This window comes from Silene latifolia, chromosome 10 (assembly GCF_048544455.1).
Source record: "Silene latifolia isolate original U9 population chromosome 10, ASM4854445v1, whole genome shotgun sequence".
In the NCBI taxonomy this organism is placed as follows: Eukaryota; Viridiplantae; Streptophyta; class Magnoliopsida; order Caryophyllales; family Caryophyllaceae; genus Silene; species Silene latifolia.
Window position 1 is genome coordinate 50191769 of NC_133535.1, and position 19827 is coordinate 50211595.

Consider the following 19827-nt stretch of genomic DNA (forward strand, 5'->3'; position numbering starts at 1 on the left):
GTAACAAGATACAAGGACAGAAGAATAAGCAACTCAATATAATAATACAACTCAAACCAATGATTGCCGAACTCAACCACTCCAACCACATAGTATCCAATGGTTCCCATCGCAACAGGTAACCAACACCAATAGTGGGAGACCGCAGCCTTACCACCTAAGCCCCGCTCATCACAACGAGCGAACCTAGATCATTAATGTGCACATCCACTTGTGACGGGAGCCACAAAGGGCGAATATGGGGGTGAAGACCATCACCCGACAATGACTTCAAAATCAATTCCAATAACAACAACAACAACATCATCACCATCTCAGTACTGTAACTGAATCCACTCATCAACGAACTCACAACAAAGATAATACATAATACAATCAGACAAATAACCACGAACTAAAACTAAATAGGGAAACCCTACCTTTTCGCTATTTCATAGAAACACATTAATCATATCACACCAAGCAAGAATTCGCACCTTACCCTACAACCACGATTATGCCCTATTACTAAACTTTTAAGATTGACTAACGATAATCAAATATCCACAAACTTACCTTGAAGAACAAACAGATGCCGACAGCGGCGACGACCCGACTCGATGACTCCCTGCTGAGTTGCCTCCTTTCCCGGATTAGTGTTCAAGGTTAACTCATGATTGGTAGTGAGAGATGAAAGAATTGAGAGAGGGGGAAAGAATTAAGTTTAGAAGAGATGAAATGCATCGTGGAAATGAATTTAAGTCGCAACCTCCGTGTTATTAATAACACGCTGTTAGAACGCATACTTGGTCGAGTATGGAACATACTCGGTTGAGTACTCTGCACTCGGTCGAGTACCAACGTTACTCGGCCAAATGACCCTTCCTAGGTTGAGTATTCAATAAATAACGTAATATAGCTCCCTCTTCCAGCTCTACTAAGGGTTTGCGTGGTCAATGGGTCAGTCAACGGGGCCCTAATCAGGGCGGGTATTACAACAAGTACCCGGAAGCTCAATTTAACAGACTGTGTTCTTGCGTCTAAAAAACCAAGTTATTCCTCTATCATCATGAATTGAAAATTTGGAGTGTACTAATTTTTGTTTTAAAATATCGCTCCCTCTGTTGTGTTCATTTCTTTACTTTTTTTTTTAATTTGTGAGCGATTATTTAATTAAAATTAAACAAATAATCGAAAGAGAAGAAATACCTTACATAAGTTATTCACAATTAAATACTCCCTCTGTCCCGGTCATTTGTTGTCATTTTCTATTTTTGGGTGTCTCAGTCATTTGTTGTCATTTCTATTTTAGAAATATATTTGATGAACAATTTGTTCATTCACACCTATTTTAGAAATATATTTGATGAACAATTTGTTCATTCACACCTAATTTGGTCCACATGTCATTTAGTAATTGGTCATTTCCTTTTTCATTGATCTTTGTGCCAAAACCAAAGAACAACAAATGAGCGGACCGGAGGAAGTATCTAATTAAACTCCATGATAAGCACCAAAATGGGTCAGATTTAAAGAGATTACGCAAAATCCACCCCATTACATACTCATTTACTCAATCTTCCCCTTTCTCTTTCTCTTTCTCTTTCTCTTCCCCACATAATCCAATCCAGCTTGTTGCTTCTTCAAGGTCCTTCTCACTTCATTCTTCTACCACCGTTTTCCAATTTCAACCATTTTACATACTCAATTCATCTTATTAAGTTTTTAATCTTGTTAATCTGTAATCGTATCATCCTAATTTACCGCCTTTATTGCATTTTTTCGTTGATTATTAGGTGATTACCAACACAACAGTCATTGTTTTGCACAATTTATGATCAATGGAGGAGTAAGTGCATTGTTTCCTTTACATTATCATAACAAAAATGTACTCTAGTTTCATTGTTAAAATTTCAATGATTTTGATATGTTGGTAAATATTAGGGGATGTGAGCTAGAGGTTCTACAAAGATATCGTCGCGATCGTCGTGTGTTGTTGAATTACCTGCTTTCCGGTAGCTTGATTAAGAAGGTTGTGTTGCCTCCTGGTGCTGTAACATTGGATGATGTTGATCTAGATCAACTCAGTGTTGATTATGTTCTTAATTGTATTAACAAAGGTCTCTTTCTTATGTTTTTTCGTTTCTGTTTGTTAATAATCGTCTAATTAAGAGATTAGCTTAATGGTTGTTCTTTATAATGTTCAATATGTAGGTGAAATGCTGGAACTCTCTGAAGCTATCAGAGACTATCATGATAGTACCGATTTTCCGTGTATGGTATGTTAGTTATTTATATCAGAATATTTGAACTTTAGTTTAACAAAGAGTGCACTGAACGCGTCAAGTCCAAGGCTTAGTGAGACACTAGCCAACTGCCTCGGTGCATTACTAATTTAGTACTTTCTCCGTTCCATAGAATTGTTTAGGTTTGCTTTTTGGGCACTATTCACAAGTGAGGACAATCTTTGATACAATTTCTAATATATAACATGAAAAATAGTCATGTGAGATGATTTTGTTTAAATTGTCTTACAGAGTGCATTATGAATATCAAACTTTTATAATTTTTAGTAATATGTAACTAAATTTATGAACAAAAGAAAACGAGCATTGATATACCATATACTTATATAAAGCAAACGTAAACTATACTATGGAACAGAGGAAGTATACAATTTCCATGTACTTTTTTCTTCTACTTCATTTATCATGCAAGATATAATTTGGCTTTAGCCCATTATCATTATCAGTATCATTCATTAAATTCTGTTTGTTATCTGCTGACTCTAGTGTCGGGATTGTTGACTGCTTTTGTAGAACAATGGTGGGTCCAGTGACGAGTTTTTTCTTGTCACGAATTCTGAATTGTCTGGTTCACCTCCAAGACGCGAGCCACCACCAATTCCACTAATTCCATCAGCACCCTTTCTTCCAAGCTTGTCAAACTCAGAGATGAATGATGAAGATGTTGTTTCCAATTCAGTGCCTTCTATCCAAGATCCACTGTCGACTGTCGATTTACTTGCTAGAAAGAGCATGTCACAAGCTGAATCCTTTAGTTCAAATCATGTCAAAGAATTAACAGTTGACGACATTGAGGATTTTGAGGATGACTATGACTTGGAAGAGGTTGATAGCAGAAGGATATCTAGGCGAATGCCAAATGATGCGTCTGATCTCATGCCAATATTACCACCTTTTTCGACAGGCAAGTGTAGTGGTTGTTCCCCGAGTGAAGTAGTGAACAAGCAGATGTTCTTAAGATTTACGCATGTATATATATTAATCAATATACTTTTAAGGATTATTTTCACTCTGATTACCCCGTAGCTCCAAATATATATGAGCATTTAATATTTATGTATACAATTATATTTGCATGCAATGTCTGGATGTTGTTCGGGGCGCCTTTATGCTGGAAAATATTGGCCCCATCTAACTGATTTAGTTCATATATTTGCTTTATCTTATATATCGCATCACTAAGTTTAGGCCTTGCGAATTCAGAACGAGTGTATTTTCAGCGAGTTTTGGTTGATATGCTTACAGGTATCACTGACGATGATCTACGAGAAACTGCTTATGAAATCCTTTTGGCATGTGCGGGAGCTTCAGGGTATGCCCTCATCCATATCTTGCTTTCATTTCAGAATTTGCACATTTTGCTGCAATCCGTCTCCTTTTGCTTTAAATTTACTGGACATGTTTTTCATCCCGGCCTTCTACAAGCAGAGGTCTTATTGTACCATCAAAAGAAAAGAAGAAAGAGAAAAGGTCTAGATTGCTAAGGAAGCTTGGGCGTAGTAAAGCTGAGAATGTGATGTCTGAGCCTCATCATTCATCTGGTTTGGTCGGTTTGCTCGAGACTATGCGGACTCAAATGGAGGTAGGCCAACATAATGCTTTTATTAGTCTTCATCCTATTCCTCGTCGACTTCTTCCAAGTAATTCCTTTACATATATTTTTTGGATAATAATTGAAGACTTTTATTCTGTTTTGTTGTATTTTATTCCATCTAATTTGCTAATTTAACTTTAATGTTTTTGTCTATGCGTGTAATTGCTTCTTTTTACAAGAATGAGTTTGTACAATTGTTATCTTCATGAGGCAAACAAACTGATGCAGTAGATATCTACCTAGCCAATTTTAGTGACCAAGTGACGTCTAGCTAAACAGCTAGGATGTCTTTGAATCTAAATCAATCATCTTTTTTTTTTTTTTTTTTTTTTTTTTGACATAAAAATAGGTAAAATTAATTTGTTAGCTGTGTCCTCGTCGATACATATTGGAGTCAGGCAGTCAGCTAACATTTGTGTTTGTTGGATCTAGTCTCCGACTTATGTGAACATAGTTGCGAATAAGTATGGGTTGAGTTAAGTTGACATTTGAGAACATTGAAATTTAGAACGAAGTAAATAGTACAGGAAGGCATGTCTCGCAAGTAACCAATGAACTCTCTTTGCTCATTTTCTGCTCTGTTGATATCTTGACTGGTTTTAAAAATTTGTCTTCTCTCTGTTTTTTTTCCATTGTTTGCAATGGAGCCAAAGAAATGATGGAACAAGTAAAAATGGCTCACTAAACAGGTTGCACTTTTTTTTTTATTGTGAAGTAGCCGTCGTTGTCATTACATGCAATTCTCAATACAAATTTCATTTGGGTCCTCTGGAAACATTTATAAATGCGCTTACCATAGGGATAAGGCTACTTGCATCTGATGCCTCCCTACACCTTCTGCTGGAACTTTTGAATTTCTGGAGTAATGTTTTAAATTTCCCGACTTGGACATAAATGGGGTTTCAAATCATTCATCTGGTTCTATTGGATATCTTTGTTATTTTTCTTTTTTCGAGGTGCAATAAGGAACATTTTGAAAGACCCTTGGAAGAATCTCTGCTAGCTTCGGTGGTCAGATTGGGTACCCCGTCGACCTACATTGACAAAAAAACTGACCAAAAAAACTTTGCTTGCTAATTATGCAGAACGATTTCTCATTGCTTATTAATTTGGATCCTGTTTCCTTCTTTGCCTATGCAATCAGATTTCAGAGGCAATGGATATCAGAACAAGGCAAGGGCTCCTAAATGCTCTAGTTGGGAAAGCAGGGAAAAGAATGGACACAATTTTGGTGCCTTTAGAACTGTTATGTTGTATTTCACGCACTGAATTCCCAGACAAGAAGGCATATATAAGATGGCAGAAAAGACAGGTGACATCCCATGTTTCTATTGCTTATTTACTTTTCCTACATTGGTGTCACAGTTCCTCAACCCTGATTGCACCCATGCCCTTGTGATCATAAAACCCATGCTCCACCCTAGGTCTTTTATGGATCCACTGTTGTGGGGCTCTAAATAATGAAATATCATTGATATCTGTTTGTACATGATTTTGTGTCAGTGTAGTTAAATATGTTGGAGGAGGGGCTTATCAATCATCCTGTCATTGGTTTTGGAGAATCTGGACGGAAGGCCAATGAAGTGAGGGTTCTCTTAGCGAAGATCGAAGAATCTGAGGTATATGATTTTTTTTCTTAGTTTTGATTTTTTAAGCATCCTGTGTTAACACTTAACACCATGCTTCCTTTCTCCATGGTTTCCCCATGGTATTGATGTAAACTCCCCTATCATTTAGCGTAAAATTTGTTGCAATGAATTGTATTCATGCGTTATTTTAGTAGTAGGTTTTAATTAATGATGTCTTGACAAGATGATGTTCATTAAATGAGCTTTGTGCTAGTGGTGGATCATACTAGGCTCTAGTCGATAGAACTATCAAACTTGTAGTTCTACACTAATCTAATTTTTATACTGAACGAGCTATTACGCAAAGGGAACCTCTTTCTCATAAGATTACAAGAGTCATAAGACTGCATGGTCATACCAAGTCGTGTAAGATTCTGATTGTGTACAAAAACCTCCATGTGAGCTTTTTGATTTTGGGAACAGATTTTGATGAGCCTTTGACATTTTAGTACTTAACACCATATTAAGCTTGCTCTAAGAGTTTGACCTTGCATGTTCATACCGAGTCCTGCAAACTTCTCACGAAACCTATCATCTCACTCTTACATTCTATTGTTTTCTTACAGTTTCTTCCAGCATCTTCTGGAGAAGTCCAAAGAACAGAATGTTTAAGATCTCTCAGGGATGTTGCTGTTCCACTTGCAGAAAGGCCAGTTCGTGGTGACCTAACTGGTGAAGTCTGTCACTGGGCTGATGGCTATCATCTCAATGTTAAGCTATATGAGAAGTTGCTCCTTAGTGTTTTTGATGTTCTAGATGAGGGAAAACTTACAGAGGTCAATCTTCTCAAGGCTTGACTTTTTTTAGTATCTAGTATTGTAAATTTGGTGCTAATCACTGAATTCAAAGATGTTAACATTTATTGTTTTCCACTTTATTGCTTCATGTTGGTGGTTCATTTAGCCAACCAAAGGTTTAGGAATTACCATGGAGATTCTGCTAATGCAAAATATTATCATAGAAATAATTGCTCATTTTAGCTGATCGCATTATACAATACAATACAATCACTTTTTAGGCCTTCATAAACTTCTTCTAGCTGCACCTCTTGGGACCTGGGAGGTTAGGCTCTGATACCCCACTGGACATCGCTATTGACAAGACGATAGTTTAGGTTGATTCAGGAGCATAGAGGCCTAGGACTGGCATGCTACTTGTACAAGAACTATAGTAGTAGATAATCAAGAGCATATTATATAGTTATCATGATTGTTGTAACTTGGAAGTCTTTATTATGAATTTGGGTTTCTAAATCGATAGAGCTTGTGGCATTAGTATCCTTTGTCTGATACAGCTGAAGTTTCGAGTCAAAGCTTACTTTGTTTATGAACTTCAGATGTTTTTCAGTTATAAAATTTTAAGGTAGTAACGAAGTATATACAAAATAGTGTAGAGACACCCAGAAGGCGGCAGCAAATGCCAAAAGAAAAAGAAAATAAAATACCAAGGCTTTTAACTGTTGCAAATAATTTTTCCCACAGAAGAATGTAAAAAGTTATGCTTTCTATTGATCCATGGTTATTTCTTTTCATCTGTAAGTATCCATGTTGCTCAATGGTTAAATTAAATGGCAGGAAGCAGAAGAAATACATGAGCTATTGAAGTCAACTTGGCGATTATTGGGTGTTACAGAGACCATGCATTACACGTGTTATGCTTTGGTATTATTTCGTCAGGTAGGCAAACTGCAAACTCTTGCACCACATTATTTTGACTCCTTTTTGGTTCCAAAGTAGCTTTATTATCCATATTGTGTTCTATTTCCAATGGGCCAAAGCAAAATGGCTTACTACACTCTATGCTTCTTCTATCGACGCCTTTATGACACGATTCTCAGTATAGGTCATTTGGAAATAGCTTCTTTGTTTGTTTTGAGTAAGGCTTAAGACTGCATCCTACCATCATACCCTGCTGAAGGCGGGAGCCACTAAGGCACTGTGTGAAGTAGTAGTAGCAGTTCTTATTGTTGCTGTATCTCATTATGCCAATGAGATTTACTTTATTTGATAGCTAACAATGCAGACATAACATTGCACAAGCTAATGTTCTTCCTTTTGAATGCTCTGTAAACTGGAAAGTAACCCCACCCCACTCATTCCCCTTTCACAAATTCAAGTTAAATGCAGTAGCCCTCTGCTCCTTTGACTGACTTATTTAATTGCTACATGATATCAGTCATGCCTTCCATGCGTTCGGGGATAGACACAAATATTGGACCTTTTGTATATGTACCCGTTTCATAGTTTTGTTCAATTTTACAACTGAAGAATTTTGCTCCTTCCAATCTACAAAGTACCCATATTTACAAATTCCCCTCACATATTCTGAAATATAGTACTTAATTTTGGATTGGAGAGGAAGTGCTAAATCATTGTCATGTAAAGCAGACTATTTTAGATTGCATTTGTGGGAAAGCTCATCTAGATTATATAATACTTGTAAAAAAAAGCTCAAATTTTGGGTCACTTGTGTTGAGCTTAGAGAGTATGCCGCTCCCTATGCTTCACTATAGCGATTAGCGAGCTTAGGCTTAGGGGAATGGCTATTTGCTGAGTTACTTTGACTGATGGAAGAATTCATTTGTAGTGAGTGAAGAGGAAAGAGAGTATTGACTATTGAGGACGTTTATGTGGATGGAGGTATGCTTGACCCGTGACCCGATCCGTAACTAGGTAAATTTATTGAAAAAATTGTATTTAAAGCAATTAGAACTAATATAAAAATGATGAAAATAGTCTACACATTCAAATTTTGAAGTAAAATATGCTTATATTTGTTTTAAAGCATAGTTTTACCACGTGATTTATTATTCAAATGATTACCATATAAATTGTCACGGTTGTCACTTACGTGTAACAATTGATCATTCTAATACTTCGTAATTTCGTATAGCGTTGCCAAAATTGAATATATTAAACAAAAAATGCTTATTCTTACTAATGTCATATATTATACTATATTATTCTATAAATTAAGAATACCTATATGTTTATAATTTAAAAAAGATAATAAACATTTGTTAAAAGGTGGTAGTCTGACGGACCCTAACCCAACTTGACACCCGTTAAACCGGACCCGTATTTTACAAACCCAAAATAGACCCGGCCCATATTTTACCCGAACCCGTAACTCAGTCCAACCGTCCTGTTTTGCAGGTCTAGATGGAGTATATTGGGAAAGATAGTGTTCTTCAAATCTTTGTCAACCAAATCATTCTGGCTACTCAGTATTGTAACGCCTAATGGGATAGTTGAGCTCTTCCCCTGCCTTACAAGCTGGGATTTCCCTGTAAACTGAATATCTCATAAGCTGAGATTTGCTTATAATCTTTCTTAGGGGCTTGGTCTTTTGGCCTTTTGGGCTAGAGGGTAACCGGCCAAAAAAAACAATACAGAAAACTATGGCCGTTGGGGTGTATATTGTTCAAAAGCTTTAATCAACTAGGATAAGGACACTTTAGGCGGAAGAGCATTTGCAAATTATGAACTCTCACATATCTTAAATCGTCTATTTTCTTTTTTATTATGTATACATCTGTAATTATACTCATATGAAGTTACAGACAAACAAGTACTTATTTGGGGTACTGCTTTCAGTCTGTAATTACAGGTGAAAAACGTATGCTTCAACTTGCCATTCAGCAGTTAAAGAGAGTCCCTCTTAAGGATCAGCGTGGTCCACAGGAGAGGTTACACTTGAAAAGTTTGCAATCAAAAGTAGATAGTGAAGAAGGATCTGAAAGTGTATCCTTTCTTCAAGCTTTCCTCGAACCAATCCAGAAATGGGCTGATAGGCAGCTTGCAGACTATCACTTGCATTTTGCTGAGGTCTGTTAATATTTGTAACATATATACTTTTAGTTATGAGGCAAATTAGTAAGCTGTTTGCACTCATATTTGATTTACCTATGATCTTAAAGTCAACGCTAAGATGACAAACTGCACGTCTGCACTTAAAGGTTTTGTTCGATTAGAACTTCCTGTGACTTCATAGTCATGTACAAATACTAGTGGAGCTTTAGACCCCATGGCATTTCTGTTGAGAGTGCTGTTGCTCTTGCAGACGCATTGAATAGGAATTTTTCTTAGTCATGTACAAAGTACAAACTGACCTTTTTTTTTTTTTTTAAGCTTCTTGGTACTGGGAATTGAATTGTGTGCCTTTTTTTTATCTATCAGGATTCAAAGAAGATGGAGGATATTTCAACAGTTGCAATGACTTCCCGGAGATTGCTCATGGAGGAACCAGAACTTGTATGTCTTAACATTTTGATTAATGGATTTACTTTCTTTAGTTAGACTCCTTAAAGAGGTCATCGTCTACTCTGTGACCATTCTTCTTGGATTAAAGTTTTAGTCATCTTTTTGATAGCTTGCAACCATGTTTTTTCTCCACAACTTGTCAGGGAGGGCAGTCTACTTCAGTCAGTGATGAGGATCAGATTGAATTGTTTGTAACATCATCAATTAAAAATGCATTTGCTCGGGTGAGTTAATTGATTTGATGACTGATGAGCATGAGTTGGTCTGGTATTATTTTCGGGCTTGATATTTCAAGCTATATGTTGCTGTTTAAGTTACCATGTAAATAATAACCTTTTATTGCAAGTTAAGATTGAGAGAATGAGTTGATAATTTAATTTCAGTGAGGAAGTATTTGATGACTGCCAATTCAATAATATCCTTCCATTTCCTTTCTTTTGGAAGTGAATACAATTTTTAACGGGTCATATTTAATTGCTGACTTCTTTTCACAGATCTTGTGGACAATGAGGTAGGTATCGGATGAATTAGGTTGTTTTTTGCAATGTTGTCTGTTGCTCAAGTATAACAGGCTACCTGGATTTGAATATGGGCAAAAATACATTCCTCCCCGGTTCCTATATAAATAGAATGAGAAAACTGAAGATAAGACCCAGTCCTGATTTCCTCGGTATGATAAGCAGGGGCCAGGGGATGTCAATATGGCAGGATGATATTCGCTAATTATAAGACTAAGACTTGTATTGGTACCAGACAAGGCCACTGCATAGGACTTTACGTACACAACTTACACTACATTGATAGTCGTTCATTTGCATGATATCAAATCCCGAAAACCAGCTAATAATCTTCTTGTCACCTTTTTCAACCTTGTTTTTATGTTTTGGGGGCGGGGGAGCTTTGTTTGCCCGTGCACACTTTTCATGGCAATCTGAACTCTCTTCTCATTAAACGGATATCCATGATATTGACCTTTTTTTTTCAAACTATGCAGACTTTGCATACTGTTGATTCAATGTCAGACACAGGGCATGAACATCCATTAACAGTGCTTGCAGACGAGATGAAGAAGCTACTAAAGAAAGAGTCTTCTTTGTTTGTCCCGATTCTGTCCCAGTGGAATCCACAGGCACTTGTAGTATCAACATCTCTTCTTCATAAGCTCTATGGAATGAAATCGGTAAGCTTATCGCCCCAATCTTCTTCTCGTGGAGACTGGAAATTACACCTCAGTAACAGTTTTAATTGTTTCCCTAGAAACCTTTCCTTGACGGAGCTGAGCATTTGACTGAAGATGTAGTGTCTGTACTTCCAGCAGCCAATACCCTTGAGCAGTACATTACAGGGCTTTTGACATCAGCTTATGGTGAGCAAGCTGCGGAAATGTATTGCAGAAAACTTGGGAAATATCAGGTAAAAACAAGTTTCTAGATACATTACGGGGCTTTGACAATATTTGAAACCCTCGCAAGTGATGGGGGAATTGTTTGAAACGGACGTGCTGGCAACTCAAGAAAGGGGCTGGCAGTAGTGGGTAATTTGAATGAAAAAGATGAAGTTGAATATATACAACAATGGTGTCTCTTGCTCTAGATATATGTCACTCTTTCTATATCAGTCAACAAAAAGTTATCAAATTTTTTTTTTAAGAAATAAACTCTGTTAAAAATATTTTTTGTGTTATTCCTGTTTTCTTGCCTACTGACTCACCTTTTTATAACTTCATTCAACGTGCTAGATCGAGACTTTATCTGGAACACTAGTTATGCGTTGGGTCAATGCACAATTGCAAAGAATTCTGAGTTGGGTTGAACGAGCCATTCAGCAAGAGGTAGATACTTGTATTCTTAATCATTGATTTTAATAATCCTGTAAACAAATTTTGGTTGTGCCTGTTCCTTTATTCAGTACTGTTAAAATTCAAAATGGGCCTGGCCATACCTACAAGGAGAGAGCGTGCCCACTTAACAAGCCCAAGGAACTCCATCTTTCCTAAAACCATTTGGCAAGAGGAGAACCCATAGGCCTTATAAAGTGAGCAACTATCTACTCCACCACCAATGTGGGACTGCACATGTGGGTTCTCTTACACTTGAAGCCCACTTAACAGACCCCAGGATGACACCATGGGGGCGCACTGGAGTGGGAACAGAAATTCTGAATCCTCCAATGAGACTATGAGAGGGTCCTCCTCCAGTGGTACTAAGGCTCAATTAAATTTATGGGAACCCAGGCATTGCTACCATATAGAATTCGAAATGGGCCTGGCCCCCACTTCACAGGCCCAAGGGAACACTATCTTTCCTAAACCAATTGGCAATAGTAGGAGAACCCCTATGCCTTATAAAGTGAGCAACTCTCTGCTGCACCACAAATGTGGGACTTTACATGTGGGTTTTCTTACATTCCAACAAGAACTTACAAGCTTCCTTGCAATTTGGCCTGGTTGCTTTTTTAGTTGAAACACATAGTTAAAACATAAAGGTAATATGTCAGTACAATTGTGATCCGTCACATATGAAGGATTCGGGATAAATGCAGGCATGATTATTTCTGTAGCCAGGCCTGAAAGAATCAGTGATAGAATCAAGCTTGAAGTGAAGGCAAAATACTCCTAAAGAAATACAGGAAAAACATAAGAATTGGATAGGGACAATGTATTGTAAAGGAGACTTATAAAAGAAAGTAGAATAGTTGGAAAGTGTGTGAAGTGCGTTTTTGAAGCACGGTAGATGATCTTGATAAATACAATATACTGACATTGTCATCCAAAAAAAAAATCCTGTTGGGCAGTGAAATGAAATATACAGTTTTATGCCTCTACCCAAAATAAAACTTGTATCTTGAAATTTGAGTGTATAGTTTCTTTACCTTCAAGGTATTTAACTTCTCATTTCTACTTCTGTGATGTCTACTCTTCCTTTGAATCGCATTCCTTGAGACAAGTTCATAGGAGGAAGATTTGTCAGGTGACTTATCTTGAAAGTCAATCATTACTTTCACCCAGTAATTTGGACGTTATGAAAGTCGAAAGATTATCATAGAAAGACGATTAAAGTGAGGCTATCTTCTTCAGTTTCAAGTACTTAAAATTGCTGATATTAACTGTTGAAGTTAGAAAGCAGCCGTAGAAGATATTTTACGTAGTATATCACATCCGGAAGATTGAGTATATGGAAGAGACTTGTCTGTAGAAGCCCTACTATTTTCTTACTTTTGCTTTGGCTTTCCTGTTGGATCTTTATTATTCATGGTTTAACTTTGCAGCGGTGGGATCCAATATCACCTCAGCGGCGGTATGGAGCATCAATTGTTGAAGTCTACAGGATAATTGAAGAGGTATGTTCAAGCGCTTTTTACTTCATGCCAAAAAAATGGCGAATATTTCTCCCATCTGATATTTGTGTTTCTTTGTAAGACTTTAAGTCTTGTATAGTTGTATCTGCTGTTTTTCTAGTGCCTATAGATGACTCAGTTTATTTATGTCAGCTTTTACGAGCACTCGAAACTTTTTCTCACTATCGAGGATTAAAAATAACAAAGTGCTCAATGTTTAGTCTCAATCATTGCCTGTGCACCGCTCAGAATAGACGAGTTTCAATCTTTAAGGCCTCAAAGATGTCTTAAAGGAAAGCTAGTGTAATGATATGAATGCTCCCCACCATATTACCTCATGTACATTTTTATGAAGGTAACAAAATACCTTGTTTCTAAATAATCTGGCATTCATTTGTCAGATAATTCTTATCTATTGCCGTTTGGGGGTAGGGTGTTTGGGGAGGCATTAAATTGCGTTGCTGAAGTTCCATGAACTGACTTCAATCTTAGACTTGATGAGCCTTTAAATTTTGAACATGTCATATCATACCTGATCATGTAGTTTACTGGTTTTCTCTTATCAAGTATTTGTTAAAGAGGTTTCCTATACCCCATGCAGACGGTTGATCAATTTTTTTCCCTTAAAGTTCCAATGGGTTCTGGCGAGCTTGGTGGCTTATGCCGTGGCATTGACAATGCATTTCAAGTTTATGTGAACCTTATTGTAGGCAATCTGGGTAAGCGTAAATATTTATGCAAACATTTTTTTTCTTATAATGGTCATGTTCACTGTATTGTTTTTTATGTATGTGTGTAGCATTCATATTTTTTTTGTTAAGAATGTTGGACTTTGTTTAATATCAATGGCTCTAGGTCTCCTCCTAAGCTAATGGATTGCCCACGTTTTTTCCTGCGTTATTTGTCAGTCTGTAACTCTCCGCAAATCAGAATGGTTTAACATCGTTATAGATCATTTTTTTTGTACTGGATGTATTGGAAACGTGATATACCCCTTGAAATGAAGGAGATATCAAGGGACGGACCTAGCATACTGATATATGGGCTTTAGACCGAGATAAATTGTTGAGAAAATTTATATAGTTATAGAGCAGCAAAAGGGTATAGGGAGACCGAGACAGACATGGTTGAGAGTGCTAGAGCATGATATGAGATTTCTGGGGCTTGAGGAGAGTATGGTGACGGAGAGGGCACAATGGAGGGAAAGGATACATGTGGATTTTTAGTATTTGATGTTATTTGACAGATTTAGTGTTTTTATTTAATTTTAATAAAAAAAATTATTTGTTCTTCTCTCCTTTATTACACCTTTTTTACCAACCACTTTCTTATATATTTTACATGGTTTACTTTTAAGGTATTCCGGATCCTTAAATTCTACTTCGGTTTTCAAAATCGTTTTAATCTTTATTCTCGATTTAAATTTTAAGTTTTTATAAAAGAAATCCGGAATTCGATTTTAAAACCTATAAATTTACCTTGACTTTGTATTATGTTTCGCTCTTTTTTTTCCGCATTTTGAGGTGCGCGTTCACCCATGGACTGTTCTAAAGGATGATTCATGTCAGCCGACCCGAAATCATTTTCGGATTAAGGCTCTGATGTTGTTGTTGTTGTTGTTGTTGTATAGAGCAGCAAAAGGGCTATGGCACATTGGTACAGTGGTTGATTTTTGTCTCCTTTGTGAGAGACTTGTGTTCAAAGATTCACAAGGGGCAAGGGCCTGTCCATTAACGTTTTGTGACTTTCCAAATCTCCTTTTGTGAGATCTTTTTCTCTTCAAAACTTCTAATGGGCCATTGGGCCTACTGCCCTACTCATTTATCTTACCCAGGCTTTTCAAATCCCCCTATTGTGTGTAATTTTGTTATCTTTGACAATAAACAGTGAGAATGGGAAAACGTACATTGTTGGAGGCACTATACATGCTACACTAGATACTATAATGCTTATAATAAATGACTGCGAAATTTTATATTTTATGCTCTAAATTATAACTCGTCAAATTAAGTTGATGTTCAACTCTGGGATACCAAGTTATTTGTAATAATAATTATTAGTGTTGCCACTTATAAGTGTCGGACTACCGAAAATTGTGTTATAATAGTTATGACGCTTAGACCCCTCAAAACGCATTTCGAACCTCGAAAAATATCAATTTTTTTTTAATTCCTAAATCTAGCCCTAGATGTATTCGGTTTCTGGTTCCATCCCTGGAGTCATTGTCCATCTGGTTTACTAGGATTGTAGATTAGGTTGATATCCACTGTCATAGAATCTAGCAGCCTTCTTAGTGGGCTGAAAGCAGAAATTAGATATTTGTTAACTAGAATGCCAATGGTCTTTTATATAGAATTTCCTATTTCCCTGTGCATGGGAATGTTTGTTTTTGTTGTTTCTTTAATGATGTTGAAATTTATGCTGTCTGATTTCTGTATACAGCAAGCAAAGAAGATCTAATGCCACCAGTGCCAATCCTCACACGTTACAGGAAGGAAACTGGAATCAAAGCTTTTGTCAAGAAAGAGCTTCTGGACCACCAAAAGCTCCCCGAAGAGAAAAAATCAAATGATATCAGTGTTGTGTCTACTTCCATTTTGTGTGTTCAACTAAATACTCTCCATGTAAGTTACTAAACCTTACTTACGTTTCAAGTGTGGACCATTTGCTGTCTTTTCTTATGGTTTCATCACTTTCACGCATCATCACAATGCTTTTAGACTTCAATAAAAAAAACATACATCCTCGGTTCTATTTGATTGTATAGTCTAAATCCTTCTCATATATCTTGAAAAATTTACATAAAATGGAAGAGAGGCGGTATTATCCAAATAGTTGATGATTGCAGAGGTCTGCAGGTAAAACAGTCCTGAATTTATCTTTGTTCCCTTGCTCTTGTAATTAAGTATTTGTAGGTGCACACGGTTATAGGCTGGTAGTGTCAAATTGGAAAAGGGTACAGAATAATTACATACACTCATTACTATTGTTTTATTTATAGTGCTTTCAATAAGTAAATTTGTTGTTACTATGTTACCATTCAATGGAGCCAAAGACTTATCTTTGGTTCTGGATTATGATGGAATAAAGCAAAATTGCTCACTAGAGCGGCTGTGCTTCTTTCTATTGTGAAGTACAGTCCTTCAATGTAGTTCTCGACGCAATTTTCATCTTGGTCATTCAGAAATAGCCTTTTGTGTTACAAACACAAGGGTAACCCTGCGTACATCTGATCCCCCATTACCCCGCAATTTGTGGGAGCCATTGAGGCAATGGGGTAATGTTGTTGTTTGTTGCCATTTACTTAATACCTTGGACAATTGAGACATGTATCACTTCTCTCTTTTCCATCAACAATTTCTGATGTTGTTTTGCTTATGTTTTTACAGTATGCGATTAATCATCTTAGTAAATTTGAAGATAGTATCTCAGACCGATGGCTGAAGAAGAAACCAAGTGAAAAGTTCATCAGTATGTTTCATAATGTATTGCCTCTGCATTTTTAGTTTGATCATATTATCGATGCAGTTTTGATCTTCAGTAGAGATCATGACGTCAAGTAAGCTGGTCTTATTTTGGTGGTGCGTTGGTTAATGTATCCAACCCTAAATCATTTTGGACCAAGGCTCTGTTGTTGTTGTTGTTGGTTACTGTTCCCATGTGCGAAACCTGACAAGCCTTTTTGTACCTAACAAAAGAGATTGTTTGCTGAAAACATGACATAACTAATACGAAGCAACATGTACCACCTTCATGTGTTTGTATGGTCTGTATATAAGCATGCGGGGGTTCAGCTAGAGTATTAGATAAACTATATTTGAGGGTCGACTGTCTACCAGAAATATAGTTTGGATTCCTAAAAGAAAAGACCTATCATTTGGCAGAAAATGGGGAAATCAACAGTACAGAATTCCATTCTTAAAGTAGCACTTTTGTAGTGGCAACAGCAAAATTTATTCTAATACTAAGAATATATTGTGAGGAGGAAGAAATTAAAACTGTCTTTGAAACATGTTGAGAGGTAACCTTGGCATGTGAGTGATTAAGATGATAATAGTACTAGGAGATGACATATCCATACTTTTTAATCTTGGCATGTGAATGATAAAAGATGATAATAGTACTAGGAGATGACACATTCATACTTTTTAATCGTCTTTCCATTTGTGATCCACCTTGAAGTTTCATCACGGAAATGTCTTTACTTGAATAATGGTGTTTACTTTTCCGTCTATCCTCCGTTTCAATGATTTTCCGAAATGACCTGTTTCACATACAAAAATGATAATAAGACTGTTCAATTTTAAATCAATGTTAATTTTGGAACACCCTATATCATCACTCTGGGACCTGGGTGGCTGGGTGCACGTGGCAAGTGTTGTGTAGACATTAAATTTTGTCTTGATAAATTATGCTCAAAAACTTGCGGAGTTTGGTTGCTATTTCGGTTATTCGATATAAAACATCCTGCTAACAGGATTCAGGAGGGCAAGAATCTCGTGCAAATTGAATAAGAAAGACGTAGAAATGGTTAATTTGCCTGTTTGCAACATAATTCAGGCCACGCATTGTACTAAATTTCGTTCTGGAGTCTCCTTTAAAAGCCTTGTGTCTTTTGTCCTCAGCGAGATCACTGGATGAGAAAACAAGAAATTCTAACCAAGGAAACACTTTTGACGGCAGCAGAAAAGATATCAATGCTGCTATTGACAGACTTTGTGAATATACTGGTGAGAAATCCTTATTCAGACCAGTATCTATTCCATCCCGTGGCTACTGATTCTTCAGTACCACTGCCTTTTGCTCCATTGTTATTTCGGATGTCTCTAGTTTGGCGCTTTTGAGTCTTTTGACGATTTTTTTTTTCCTTTGTTATGTTGTTTAGGGACGAAGATCATTTTTTGGGAGTTGAGAGAGCCATTCATTGACAACTTGTACAAGCCCAGTGTATCTCAATCTAGGTTGGAAACACTAATTGAACCGCTTGACCTGGTAAGTTATCCTTTGTCATTTAACTTTTATGTTTAGATGATCTGATGACGTACTTCGTAGTATTCTAGAACTGCTAATAGATGACTCATCAGAAGATCACGAATTCTTCAAGTTCTGTCAATGGCTCGGCTGAACCTTTCATTCTAGCAATGTCTTTGCAAGACAGCTATCATCACTTAATTTCTGGAAATCCTTTAGCTTTATTGCGTGCCATCCTCTACGAATAGGTTCAAATTCTTGACCATTTATCAGTCGGGTAATTCTGTTTGCTTCCAGAGAATGATATTTCGTCGTATTTTGCAGGCGCTAAATGAGCTTTGCACAGTAATAGTCGAGCCACTGCGAGATCGACTCGTGACTAGTCTCCTTCAAGCATCTGTTGTAAGTTCTGCATACCTCTAGATGATGCTTAGTTTTCCTTTCCTCCGCAAATACCAACTCTTATGATTCTTAAAATGTTATTTGTATCATTCAGGATGGTCTCCTACGCGTTTTATTAGATGGGGGCCCATATCGTGTTTTCTTACACAGTGATGCTAAATTGTTTGAAGAAGATCTAGACGTTCTAAAGGTAAATAATTGTTCCGAGTTCCAATCCCTTGAGAGAATGTTTAGCAAAATGTATTAGAGAACTCAAATACATTCTTTCCGAAACTTCAACAAATTCTTTTGCTGAGCTTCAAAATGTAACAAGGAATGTTCTTCTTCAAAGCTGAGATAAATAAGGGTTTTCCTGCTGCTGCTTGATCCGACTAGTGTTATATTGCAGGAGTTCTTTATTTCTGGAGGAGATGGTCTTCCTCGAGGCGTTGTGGAAAATTTAGTGGCACATGTTCGACATATAATAAATTTGCATGGTTATGAGGTTAGTTTTTGAAATTCCGTAGTGGAAGAATTTGATAGTCATATAGAGTGTTGTCATCAAGACTGAATGGACTTTTTCGAACTTTTTTATTGCTGGTGGTGGTGTGCTGCTGTTGAGTTCGCTGCCTGAAAATTTGAAAAACAAAGTAGTACTTGTGAGTCGATGTGAACTTCAAAAATGTTTAAAATTTTTGGTAATATTTTCACTTTATCGTGACAATTTTGATTTAGGTGGTATGGTATATTTTTTTCTTATTTAAAATTTACTTAAAAGACCAAGATACAATAGAGAGCCATATCAGCAGTACATGTGGTGCAGTCTCGGACTGGGATTGTTTTGCTCTTTTTTACTGAAATTAGTTTCTTGTGTCTCACAGACTCGAGAACTAATAGAAGACTTGAGATCTTGTAGTGGAGTAGAACAAGGTGGGAGGAGTAAATTGGGGGCCGATACTAAGACTTTATTGAGAGTGTTGTGTCATCGAGGAGATTCTGAGGCATCTCAATTTGTCAAGAAACAATTTAAAATACCCAAGTCTGCTGCCTAATTTGGAAATGAATCTTTAAGCAACTACAAAATCAAGGGGGCCAAGTGTATGTACGTTTTAAAGCATTGTTTTGTGTATAAAACTAGATTGACCAATTCTCATCCCAATTTATTTTTTTCATGTTTTTTTTTTTTTTTTTTTTTTTTTTTTTTTTTTTTGTCTCTGTAAATTTATTTATTCCTTCTTGCCTGGTGTTTATGTAATTCTCCAGTTTGTCTTGTTCAATCCGTATATTCTTAAAACGTGTTTCCATGGCGATTTTGCAATTGAGATTTGAAAGCATGGTTTGTACTTTTTCGGGTAAGCTTTTATTAAGGC

At 36.7% G+C, this 19827-nt stretch overlaps 1 protein-coding gene across 2 annotated transcripts; it reads left to right on the plus strand.

Moving 5' to 3' along the window:
* The first annotated feature begins 1503 nt into the window (after window positions 1–1503).
* Window positions 1504–19800, plus strand: LOC141605620 (protein unc-13 homolog). 2 transcript variants are annotated; one of them, XR_012526399.1, is made up of 27 exons: window positions 1504–1627; window positions 1776–1828; window positions 1924–2099; window positions 2194–2258; window positions 2799–3189; window positions 3531–3597; window positions 3714–3867; window positions 5024–5191; window positions 5388–5498; window positions 6074–6283; window positions 7082–7183; window positions 9104–9334; window positions 9686–9760; window positions 9913–9993; window positions 10764–10949; window positions 11027–11182; window positions 11508–11600; window positions 13037–13108; window positions 13707–13824; window positions 15548–15729; window positions 16495–16590; window positions 17731–17835; window positions 17991–18097; window positions 18401–18478; window positions 18573–18668; window positions 18867–18962; window positions 19339–19800. XR_012526399.1 is itself a non-coding variant. In XM_074424479.1 (27 exons), exons 2-27 carry the CDS (start codon window positions 1821–1823, stop codon window positions 19507–19509), a joined length of 3381 nt encoding a protein of 1126 aa, XP_074280580.1. In that variant the 5' UTR covers window positions 1504–1627; window positions 1776–1820; the 3' UTR covers window positions 19510–19800. The 2 variants fall into 2 exon arrangements, 1 of the variants encoding a protein (XP_074280580.1); XM_074424479.1 differs by having other exon boundaries at window positions 16495–16576.
* Window positions 19801–19827: the final 27 nt, after the last annotated feature.

Bases quoted from the DNA above. Each gene is read 5' to 3' on its own strand.
- LOC141605620 (XM_074424479.1), top strand. The intron at 7,184-9,103 runs GTAGGCAAACTG...TACTGCTTTCAG, and splicing joins CTTTGGTATTATTTCGTCAG to TCTGTAATTACAGGTGAAAA. The intron at 17,836-17,990 runs GTGAGAAATCCT...TATGTTGTTTAG, and splicing joins CAGACTTTGTGAATATACTG to GGACGAAGATCATTTTTTGG.